This window comes from Amborella trichopoda, chromosome 8 (assembly GCF_054954075.1).
Source record: "Amborella trichopoda isolate Santa Cruz 75 chromosome 8, AtrichopodaSantaCruz75HAP2 v2.0, whole genome shotgun sequence".
Taxonomy (NCBI): Eukaryota; Viridiplantae; Streptophyta; class Magnoliopsida; order Amborellales; family Amborellaceae; genus Amborella; species Amborella trichopoda.
In genome coordinates this window covers 11,705,587-11,717,653 of record NC_142343.1, presented here as the reverse complement: position 1 = coordinate 11,717,653, position 12,067 = coordinate 11,705,587, and the positions used below count along the sequence as shown (strand labels likewise).

Here is a 12,067-nt window from a genome sequence, read left to right as displayed (position 1 = left end):
CCCTAGGAGGAAAAATGTCCTAGGTGAGTGAGCTCGGTGAGCGCAATGACTTGAAGGGAAAGTTGGTGTGCCTCCTGACTACGTGACCTCAGGAAGAAATTTAAAATGTCTGCTTTATCTTTGACATTCACCTACTCCTCGAAGGACAGGGAAAGCCAAAGTGTCTTCTTCTTTGCCACTCACCTGTTCCTCGAAGGACAAGGAGTGCCAAAGAGGGGCAACTGTAGACCCCCCATTTTACGATCTGGCAATCTGTATGGTTTTCTGAACCCTTAGAACCATATTATCCTAGTAGACCCAATTTAATTAACCCAAAACTATACAAATCCTATTCCAATTTGAAGTAGAGCCCAAAAGCTTTCCAACGGTCCAAGAATCGTCTGAATTAGACCTACGGATAAAAAGATATAACACATGACAATTTAGTCCCTGTGAGACCCAACTGTCGAGCCACGGGTCGAGCTGTAACGGGTCCGACAGGCCCAGATGTGGGCTGATGATGCAGTAAACACATCTGATGATGTAATTAATGCGTTTTCTATAATTTGATAAGGCTAAAACTTCAAGATAAATCTAAAAAATTTAAGAAAAAATCACAAGTTGAATCTTATAAATACCCCCTCTCCCTAACCCAAAAGGAGAGAGAAGAAGATACCAAAACAAACCTTAGAAATTCTTGAAGTTAGGAAAATTACCAAAAAATACCAAAAATATAAAAAACCCTTAAAAAATTCCTAAAAATTTAGGAAAAAATCCTTAAAAATCCCAAAAAATTAGAGAAAATAACAGAATTCATATTCAACCTCTAGAGATCACAAAACCCTTAGAAAACTAAGAAAATTCTCCTCCTGACCTAGAGAATTTAAAAAAATCTCTAGATTTAAAAAAATCTCTAGATTAAAAAAAATCTCTAGATTAAAAACCCTAAAGAAGATAGAAACCCTAGCCTCTTAAAGTCGTAACCCCCAAAACTGAGAAAACCTAGACACAAGGCACAAAACTTCTAGATCAAAACTAGAATTAAGGCACAACAATCCTAAATCTAACCATTTACACCAAAGATCTACTGGTCAAAATTCGAATCAAAGAGGACTGGTTCTGATATGGGTGAGCCCCCGAAGGCTAGAGAATCCTGGGCCATCCGGCCCGGTTAGGTATCTTCTTCTCTCTTTCTTCTTCTTTTTACTGTTTTGCTTCTTTTATTTATTTTTGATCTATTAAATTTTCTTAAAAATCATATTTTAATGCTCTGGATTGTTGGAAATATGGCCTATTAAGGCCTAAATTCAAGTAGTCTCTCATTCAATGGGAGCGATTAAGAGATTGATATCTTGGCGTCTTGCGACATGGAGCTCAGATTCTTTTACCCCGAGTACGTATGAGGTATCGAGAGTTCACGTGTTGAGAAAGCAATTTATCAAGGAGGTGTGAGAATCACTTCCTAATCAGGATTTTCTAAGTTAGCCTCATGTTTAGCTGCAATCAGTCTGGGCTTGAAGAATCCAAATGAGAAAAATAGAACCCGAGTACTTATTGAGTATTCGCCTTATATAGAATGGTCAAGATTTATGGGACATAAGTCTGTATTTTTTCACGAGCCCATTGCATGGCATGTGTATTTTCATTTCGTACGGAAAGCCAATCTTCCAAATGCATTATCCGAGTTTGGAAGAGCCAGTGCACATGTGCTTTAAGAGGACCCCAATAATTGCGTTGGATCATGTCCCACAGGGGTACACCTGTAATCCACTGAGAGCCAAATGATCAGAAGCTCTGGCTCAGTGGATTTGATATGGTCAATTATGTGTTCTTGCTTTAAACTATGAAACATAAGTCTATTGGGTCAATCTGAGACTCGACGGAACATCATTCAAGACTAGCCCAATGGAGTACTCTGATACCTATAGTTATTAACTTGAGATCTCATTATACATTTTGTCTGATTTTCTAATGATGAGAAAAATCTAATAATTGCCCAAAAATATTTTAAATATTTATTGCGAATTTTAGATATTTTTTTGAAATTTTATTTGCAAAAAAAATAATTCATACTGTTTTGCTCAAATTCCACTTTAGTATTGACCTGGTAGTGCCATATGGCATCCGAGTGGCCATAGGGTTGCCATCTGGCACCCCACACCTCACTCTAGGATCGTTGCCCAGTTGGGCACTGATCCCTAGGTAGGGGACTAGATTGGCATTTGGTTGCTTGTTTTATACGGGGTTGTGTTATGGTGTCTTGTTATATAATGTTATAAATTAAGGCCCCCTTTTTATCATATGTCTTAATTAACTCACACATGGGTCATGCATGACATGTGTGAAGTTTAATTAATTAACTTATTTGATATTAAAGAGAAAATAAAATTTCAATTTTGAGTTGAAAAATATCTTCACACACATGTGTGAAGGGGACATTATCTTTAAATTGATTAGTTTGAAATTTTAGATCTACAAAGTGATTGGCTTTGATAAAGAAGAATATCTCCACATGTGTGAGCTTTACCAATTACTTATTTGCCCTGTAGCCTTTGTGGTTATCTACTCTAGTATATTATTAAAAAAAAATAAGGGTATTTTTTAAGGCCACATTGGATACAATTGGAACAAAATTATGGGCCAAGGACAAAATGGTAAAGTGGCATAACTTAGGGTTAGGGTGAGTAATAATTGTGTGAAATCTCATCCTTTCATCCTAGTGGTTGGATGGGGATGTGTGACTAGGTACATTAGCCTCTCATGTGCCTTTGGATTAGTGAATCAAGTGTGTTGATTGAATCCAAAATTACACCCATGTTATAAAAGCATATCATGAGATCTCAAACCCTAACTATCTCAACTCTTGAACCATTTTTTGGAAAAAAATTTCTCCCCTCTTTTTTCTAAGGTTTTGTGAGAAAAAATTGAAGAGAGAGAGGTTTTAGAGTTCCATTAATGGTGATCTTGATGGTGGTCCTCCTTTCTTATGCTTAAGTCCATAGTGTTCATTTATCAAGGTAAACTCCATTGAATTTTCTTTTCTCATAAGATCATATCCTTGGCATCTATATTTGCTAGAGTTTTCAATTTGAAAAAGTTTCATTGATCTTAAAATCCCCATTTGATCATCTCTGTCATCATGCGTATTTACAGCATGGTTCTTCATGAGTTATAGCCTACATGCACGAGAATCTATGACCATGCATAATATCCTTTAATTACTTTGCTTCAAACCCATCAAATAATTTAGTCTTAGAGTGTCACTCCATTTTCAGAACTTTTTTATCATGTTTGTACCTATGGGGGTTCATAATCTTTCCATACAAGACTGTTTTGGTGGTCCGAGGGACCACAGTGTGTAGTTTAGTCATGACTCTCTTGTTCTTTATCCGATTCGATTCAAACCTTTTGCATTATATTTTGGATGATAATGCCTGTGTGATGAGATCTTAAGAAGTGATTTTAAGGTGTGTAATTTTTTCCCATTTGGATTCGACACTCTTGTGAGATTGAACAACTTTTGTACAATCCGAAGGGACAAAATTAAGTCTTTATAGGGCCTGATTGCATGGCCCTGGCACAAGGGGTTCGAAACATGACTTCCTTATTTTAATTTTCCTTCTAATTCCCTTATTTTAATTTTCCTTTCTAATTCCCAGTTTACTTTAATTTTCCTTTCTAATTCCCTGTCTAAAGATTTTATTCTTTAGAATTCTGTTTAGATTAGTTGCATGATGTATTTAAGCTTTGGGACATAGTTTATGTAATTTGTGCTATGAAAGTGTAATTCATAAGCTAGTCTTGTTTTATATGTAATTTCCCCATAAGGGGTTGGTATTTGCGTATATTTATAGTGGTTATACAAGGCTAGAAATGATTATAATTGTTATGTAAAAGGATTGTAAAGTGGCTTGTTGAAGGTGTCCATTTTGCCTTTTTTTAGGCTTGGAAATTTTCTCTAGTCTTTGTATGCATTATCAATTGGTGTTAGAGCTAGGCTCATTTACAACCTCGTTTAGGGTCTTTAGATGAATTATAGAGTGCCAAATAGGAACCCATGATAGCCAATTCAATACTCACCGAAGTGCTTACGGAGGAGAGGTTCAATGGAACCAATTTCTCCGAATGGAAAAGGAAAATTGGTTATGTGTTTCATGAAGATGGTCTATTGCCATTATTGACTTCTAGACCACCTAATCTGCCTACAATCAATGCTCCTCAAGTTGTTAAGGATGCATATGAGACATGGAATAACAAAAACTAAAGGGTTATGGATATTACTTTTGCAACCATGAGTGATTCCTTCGTTAAGGAGTATGAGAATTCCATATGTGTTAAAGATTTTTTGAAGAGCATGAAAAAGAAATATGACACACCAAATGAAACTCAAAGTATCATTAGAATGAGGAATCTCATGTGTTGTAAAATGGATGATCACACCAAAGTGGGTGATCATCTAAGAGAGTTCAAGAGTTGTATAAGAGAGAGTGGGAGAGCCGGTCACTCAGATGATGAGGTGACACAAAAGATGATGTTAGTGCTTTCGATCTCTCCCTCATGAGAGACCTTTGTAGCCAATTTGATGGCCAAATATGCACCTACAACAGTGGAGGAGATTGAATTTTTCATGGAAGGGGAAGAGCAAAGAAGGATGGCAATGGATGGACCATCTTCAATTGTCCATATGGTAAAATCTCACCAACCCTCATCTTCTTCCACTCCCTTACTCATTACTCCTATCTCTTCTTCTCTTCCTAACTCTTTTATGGTGAATACATGTAATGTGGGAATGAGTGGAAGTAATAATGCTAAGAATACGAAAAGAAAGGGAAAGGCAAATGGAAAAGGAAGGGGAAGCAAAAGGGAAAATCCTACTCCCTTTATCCATTTAGCCCTTACCCTCGTAAAACCCATGCCCACCCACCAAACCATGTTAACCCCATGCCTTTTAGGCCTAAACCACCACCCACACCCATTTAGAACTAATCCACTCGGATGTGTGTGGACCTATGAGTGTGCCTACCATGGGGCACATGAGGTACTTCATAACATTCATTGATGACCATTCCCGTTTTGGTCACATATATCTCATGAGAAACAAAAGTGGAGCCATAACTAAATTCCAACAATATAAAGTGGAAGTTGAAAACCAACTAGATCAAACCATCAAAAACCGTAGATCAGATAGGGGTGGGGAATACACCTCCCAAGCATTCCAAGATCTTTGTGTCCAATATAGGAATGTCCACTAAACCACCTTGCTTTACTCACCCGAACAAATTGGGGTTGTCGAGAGAAGAAATAGGACGCTAGTTGAGATGGTGCGAAGTATGATGAGTACCGCTAATCTTGGATTAGAGGTTTGGGGGGAGGCAATTCTAACTGCCACATATGTCCTTAATCGGACTCCCACCAAAGAAATTCAATCAACTCCTTACCAACTTTTCATGGGCCGACCTCCCTTAATAAAGCACCTCAAGGTTTGGGGATGTTCAGCCCATATTCTCATACCATCCCAAAATAGGTCCAAACTTGATCCTAAAACCATAAAATGTGTTTTCATAGGATACCCAAGTCATGGGAAGGGTTTTAGGTTTATAACCTCTTGAATTATATTGTGATTGAAAGCCTTGATGCCCATTTTCTTGAAGATGAATTCCTTGAGAGAGAATCAACCCAAAAGAGAGTAGACTTCCATGAGTTTCAGCCTACCAAAGAAATTGAAACTATCCCACTCAGGCGAAGTGAGAGAATAAAGAGACCACCTACCATTTTCACTCAACTTGGGGAGGACTATGAGAGGATTAGTGAAGAACCTGATGATGAACCTTATTCTTACCTACATGCTATGTCTTGTCCGGATAATGAGTTATGGAAGGAAGCCATACAAGATGAGATAAATTCAATCATAAAGAACCATGTATGGGAGTTAGACCGGTTACCACCTAACCTTAGATCCATTGGATATAAGTGGATATTAAAAAAGAAACTTAACTTCGAAGAGCGTATTGAAAAATACAAGGCAAAACTTGTAGCATAAGGTTTTACTCAAAAGGAAGGGGTAGATTATTTTGACACATACTCACCTGTTGCAAAAATGCCTTCAATTAGGATGATCATATCCATAGCAGCCTACCTTGACCTAGAACTACATCAAATAGATGTGAAAACTACCTCTTAAATGGTGACTTAGAAGAAGATATATACATGAACCAACCCGAGGGTTTTGTTGTAAAAGGAAAGGAAAAGTTTGTGTACAAACTTAACAAATCACTTTATGGTCTCAAACAAGCTTCAAGAAGATGGTTCCTCAAGTTTCACCAAACCCTGATTAGATATGGATTCAAACCAAATAAGGATGACCATTGTGTATACCATAAGACCGATGGGACTGGCATTACTTTCATGACTTTATATGTGGATGATATTCTAATAGTTAGTAGCACCCTAGACCATATAAGGGACACAAAGGCAATGCTATCAAGTAATTTTGATATGAAAGATATGGGAGAGGCTTCATATGTGTTAGGGATTCATATTATAAGAGATAGAGCAGCTCGCACTATTCAATTATCTCAATCTACATATTGCAAGAAAGTTCTTGAGAGATTTTGTATAAGTGAATCCAAGCCTATAGATATACCTGTGGAAATGAGAGGAAAATTAAATGTCAATATAAAACCAAACAATGATCTTGAGATAAATGAGATGGAAATGATCTCGTATCGGAGTGCCGTAGGATCACTAATGTATTTAATCATGGGAACTAGACCCGATCTAGCTTTTGCTCAAAGCTTGATTGGTCGATTCCAAAGTGATCCTGGATTAGAATATTGGAAAGTCGTGAAAAGAATCATGAGGTATTTGAAAGGAACATTTGATTATGGATTAACCTATGGCAATGTGAGTGAGCTTAAAGTTTTGGGATACACAGACTCTGGCTATCAACGAGACCCAGATGACTCGAGATCCACTTTGGGTTATCTATTTCTTTATGGGGATGGTGTCATTTCTTGGCGTATCAAGAAGCAAGACACTGTAGCCCTATCTATCATGGAAGTCGAGTATATGGCTTTAAGTTCCGCAACTTTAGAAGCTATTTAGCTTAAAAAGTTCTTGAATCATTTTAACTTCAACCCTCTAAAACATGGAACTATTAGAATCATGTGTGACAATCAAGTTGCAATAGCAGTGGCAGTTAAACTAAGGTTCCACAGCAAGTTAAGGCACATTAAAGCTCAATATCATAGAGTAAGAGAAGAGATAACAGCTGGTGAAGTAGAAGATGGTTACATTCCATCTGAGGCTATACATGTAGATCCATTAAGGCTTGGGGGCAAATGATTTTATGAGGCATGTGCATGGGATGTTTAAGGAGGTAGACATAGTTGTTATTACTTTATCTATTGCTTATGCATGATAAATCCATGGATAAGTATGCATGCTTTGATTTATTGTGAATGATAATGAGAGAGAGATATACGAATTCAAGCTTCAAAATGCCAAGTGGGAGAATGTTGGAAATATAGTCGATCAAGGCCTAAATTCCAATAGTCTCTCATTCAGTGGGAGCGATTGAGAGATTGAAATCTTTGCATCTTGCACAATGGAACACAGATTCTTTTACCCCAAGTACGCATGAGGCATTGAGAATTCACGTATTGAGAAAGCAATTTCTTAAGGAGGTGTGACGGTCACCTCCTAGTCAGGATTTTATAGGTTAGCCTTATGTTTAACTACAATCGGCTAAGGCTTGGAGAATCCAAATGAGAAGACTCGAGTCTGTATCCTGACATGAGACCATTGCATGACATGTGCATTTTCATTTCGTACAAGAAGCCACTCTTCCAAATGCATTATCCGAGTTTGGAAAAGCTAGTGCACATGTGCTTTGAGAGGACCCCTATAATTAAGTTGGATCATGTCCCACATGCGTACACCTGTAATCCATTGAGAGCCAAATGATTGGAAGTTTTGGCTCAACGGCTTTGATATGGCCAATTATATGTCCCTGCTTTGGACTGTGGAACATAGGTCTATTAGGTCGATCTGAGAGTCGGCAGAACATCATTTGGGACTAGCCCAATGGAGTACTCCGATACATATAGTTATTAGCCTGAGATCTCATTATACCTTTTGTCTGATTTTATAATGATGAGAAAAAGTTTTATAATTACTCAAAAATACTTTAAATATTTATTGTGAATTTTAGATATTTTTTTGGAATTTTATTTGCTAAACAGATAAGGGTTCTCATATTGTTTAGCTCAAATTTCACTTTAGTACTAACCTGGTAGGGCCACGTGGCGTCCGAGTAGCCATAGGGCTGTCACATGGCACCCCATACCTCACTCTAAGATTATCGCCCAGCTGGGCACTGATCGCTTGATGGGGTACTAGATTGGCATTTGGTTGCTTGTTTTATAAGGGGTTGTGTTATGGTGTCTTCTTATATATTGTTATATAATATTATAAATTAAGGCCCCCTTTTTATCACATATCTTAATTAACTCCCACATGAGTAATGAATGGCAAGTGTGAAGTTTAATTAATTAATTTATTTGATATTAAAGAGAAAATGCATTTTCAATTTTTAGTTGAAAAATATCTTCACACACATGTGTGAGGGGGATATTATCTTTAAATTGATTGGTTTGAAATTTTAGATCTACAAAGTGATTGGCTTTGATAAAAAAAAATATCTTCACATGTGTGAGCTTTACCAATTACTTCTTTGCCCTTTAGCCTTTGTGGTTATTTACTCTAATACATTATTAAAAAAAAAACTAAGGGTATTTTTATAAGGCCATATTGGATACAATTGGAACAAAAACATGGGTTAAGGACAAAATGGTAAAGTGGCATAACTTAGGGTTAGGGTGAGTGATAATGGTGTGAAATCTCATCCCGTCATCCTAGTGGTTGGATGAGGATGTGTGGCTAGGTACATTAGCCTCTCATGTGCCTTGGATTAGAGCATCAAGGGTGTTGATTGAATCCAAAGTTACACCGATGTTATAAAAGCACATCATGAGATCTCAAACCCTAACTATCTAAACTCTTGAACCAGTTTTTTGGAAAATTATTGCTTCCCTCCTTCTTCTAAGGTTTGTGAGATAAAATTGAAGAGAGAGAGCTTTTAGAGTTCCATTAATGGTGATCTTGATGGTGGTCTTCCTTTCTTATGCTTAAGTCCATAGTGTTCATTTATCAAGGTATACTCCATTGAATTTTCTAATCTCATCATATCATTAGCATCTATAGTTGCTGGAGTTTTGAATTTAGAAAAGTTTCATTAATATTAGAATCCCCATTTGATCATCTTTTTCATCAAGCGTATTCATAGTGTGGTCCTTCATGAGTTATAGCCTACATGCATGAGAATACATGATCGTGCATAGTATCCTTTAATTACTTTACTTCAAACCCATCAAATAATTTAGTCTCAGAGTGTCACTCCATTTTTTAAACTTTTTCATCACATTTTTACCTATAGGGGTTCATAATCTTTCCATACAAGATTGTTTTGGTGTTCCGAGGGACCACCGTGTGTAGTTTGGTCATAACTCTCTTGTTCTTTATCCGATTCAATTCAAACCTTTTGCATTCTATTTTGGATGATAATACCAATGTGTTGAGATTTTAAGAATTGATTTTAAGGTTTGTAATTTCTTCTCATTTGGTTAGACACTCTCGTGAGATTGAACCACTTTTATGCAATCCGAACGGACAAAATTAAGTTCTTATAGGGCTCGATTGCGAGGCCCCGACAGAAGGGGTTCAAAACATAGCTTCCCTATTTTAATTTGATAGTCTAATTCCCTATTTAGTTGATTTTTTTCTTTTAAATTTTGTTTAGATTAGTTGCATGATGTATTTAAGCTTTGGGACATAGTTTATGTAATTTGTGCTATGAAAGTGTAATTCATACGTTCGTCTTGCTTTATATGTAATTGCCCCATAAGGGGTTGGTATTTGAATTTATTTACAATGGTTATACAAGGCTAGAAATGGTTGTAATTGTTATGTAAAAGTATTGTAAGTTATTCACTTGGCTTGGTTTTTAGCAAGTGTCTTATTGAAGGTGTCCATTTTGCCTTGTTTTTTAGCTTGAAAATTTGCTCTAGTCTTTGTATCCACTATCATGGATCATGCTGGCTCTGCCACAGATCTGAGAGTAGATCTGCTTGTTTTCGGACAAATCTAACCTCAGATCTGAATTTAATCTGTCTCACTTTCTCTACCATTTTATTTACATCTTTTTAATTAGTTTAAGGTGTTAAAATTCGAGAGATCTTCATTGGAAGATCTGTCAGATTTTCATCGTAAACAATTCTCCAAAACTCTGTTCAACTCAAAAATTCTTGAGAACTCCCCTTTGAATTGAAATGCAAGAGCTAAGGTTGGAAGATAAAGGAATAATAGATGATTCCTCATCCTTATTATCCCAGCAAGGACCCGATAAGTTCATATTAAGATCCACTAAAGGGGTCACGAGTGGCTAAACAGTAAGACCCACAGTTTTGTTTTAAAGAATTCTTCTTTTCAAAACTTCTCTCTCTTTTTTTTTAGCTCTTTTTCAACACCCTTTTTGAAAATTAAAAAAAAAAAAAAATACTCCATGATTGCATGAGCTAAAACTGCTAAAAAAATTTTTGTTTTCCAAAATATCTTTCATTTCAAAACCTTTCACTGAATGACTTGTATTTTCAAAAACCTTAATTTTTTTGTTAAAATCATATCCTGTCTAAAGCTTCTGGTTCTATTTCAAAACTTTCCCTATTTTCAAAACTTCTAAAACGTCTTTTAAAACAAAGGAGCTTGGACACCCATATATGATGATTACCGCGTTGCCGCCTCATCTCTCTCTTCATAATTGACCAAGGTTCTTGGATACCCGTATATGAGCTTGGACACCAACTAGCTTATATGGCATCATTAGATTAGTCCCACACACTCTTATAAAATGGAGGGAAGTTTCAAATTGATTTGTTGCTAGAAGTTTTGCAAAATTACCTCAAGGGTATGTCTTCCAACTTAGTTTTAAGTTTAATTAATGGAAAAGAGCAAGGGCATTTTCATACAAAGGAAATTAGAATGAATTATGGCTTTCTAAAAATTAGGATAAGGATGTTTAAATCCATACCTTTATGACATAGTAGTGGATGGTGGGATAGGGTCGAACCTCTATTTGTAGCCATAGGAAGATGAAATGATCTTCCATTTAGAAGCATCTATATACTTGATGGTTAGAAGCCTATAAATACACCCTTAAATCATTCATTTCATTCATTTGAGTTTACTCTCTCTCTTTCTATGTGGCATGCCACTCTCTCTGTCTCTCTAACCCCTTATGTGGCACTCACAAAGCCAGCTCCTCTCTCTCTCTTTTTCTCCATCTTCCAGTAGATCAAAGTGAGTGCCCAATTTAAGTGAGATAAAACTCCATTGATGGCTCCATTGATGATGAATTCAAGCTCATACAAAGCCATTGATGATCTAGTCTTCAAAACCTTCATAAATTGAATATGATCTTATGCTTTTGCCATTGATTTTAGTTTTTTTTTCTTGCTGTAAAATTCTAATTACAGCAAGGTTCGATCATCTATTTGATTATTGAGTCATGAATTCTTGATCTACATTGATCTATATAGTTGATGAAATCATTGATGCATAACGTGATCTAGTTTCCATGAGTTTTTCTTTGAGAATTTAGGAGATTAATTGATTGACATTTCTCTGATATTTTCACATCAAAATTAGTCAATTAACGTTTGTGGTACATTTGTGAACTTTTGAAACTGTTTTTATAATCTAGTCTTTCGATATCTCCTACAAGCTCCACTTGGTGTTTTGACTATTTGATTTCTGGAAATCCTTCCATCTTTCAAGTATTTATCAGTAGATATTTGGCTTCCTACTTTTGATATGATGAATTTGGCCGAATTTTGAGAAATGCCATCACATCACAGTATGACATATAGCTAAGACCTAAGGCCATGAAGTGGGTACTTGGGAGCTCTGATTGACTTCCCATGGACATGTTGTATCATTCAATTGAGAATTTGTGTAGTAATAATGGAGATTG

At 36.3% G+C, this 12,067-nt stretch overlaps 1 protein-coding gene across 1 annotated transcript; it reads left to right on the top strand.

Annotated features, from left to right (window-relative positions):
- The first annotated feature begins 6,738 nt into the window (after window positions 1–6,738).
- Window positions 6,739–7,083, top strand: LOC148780789 (secreted RxLR effector protein 161-like). The gene has a single exon (XM_088873852.1). The coding sequence runs from the start codon at window positions 6,739–6,741 to the stop codon at window positions 7,081–7,083; it is 345 nt and encodes a 114-aa protein (XP_088729978.1).
- The last annotated feature ends 4,984 nt before the right edge of the window (window positions 7,084–12,067 follow it).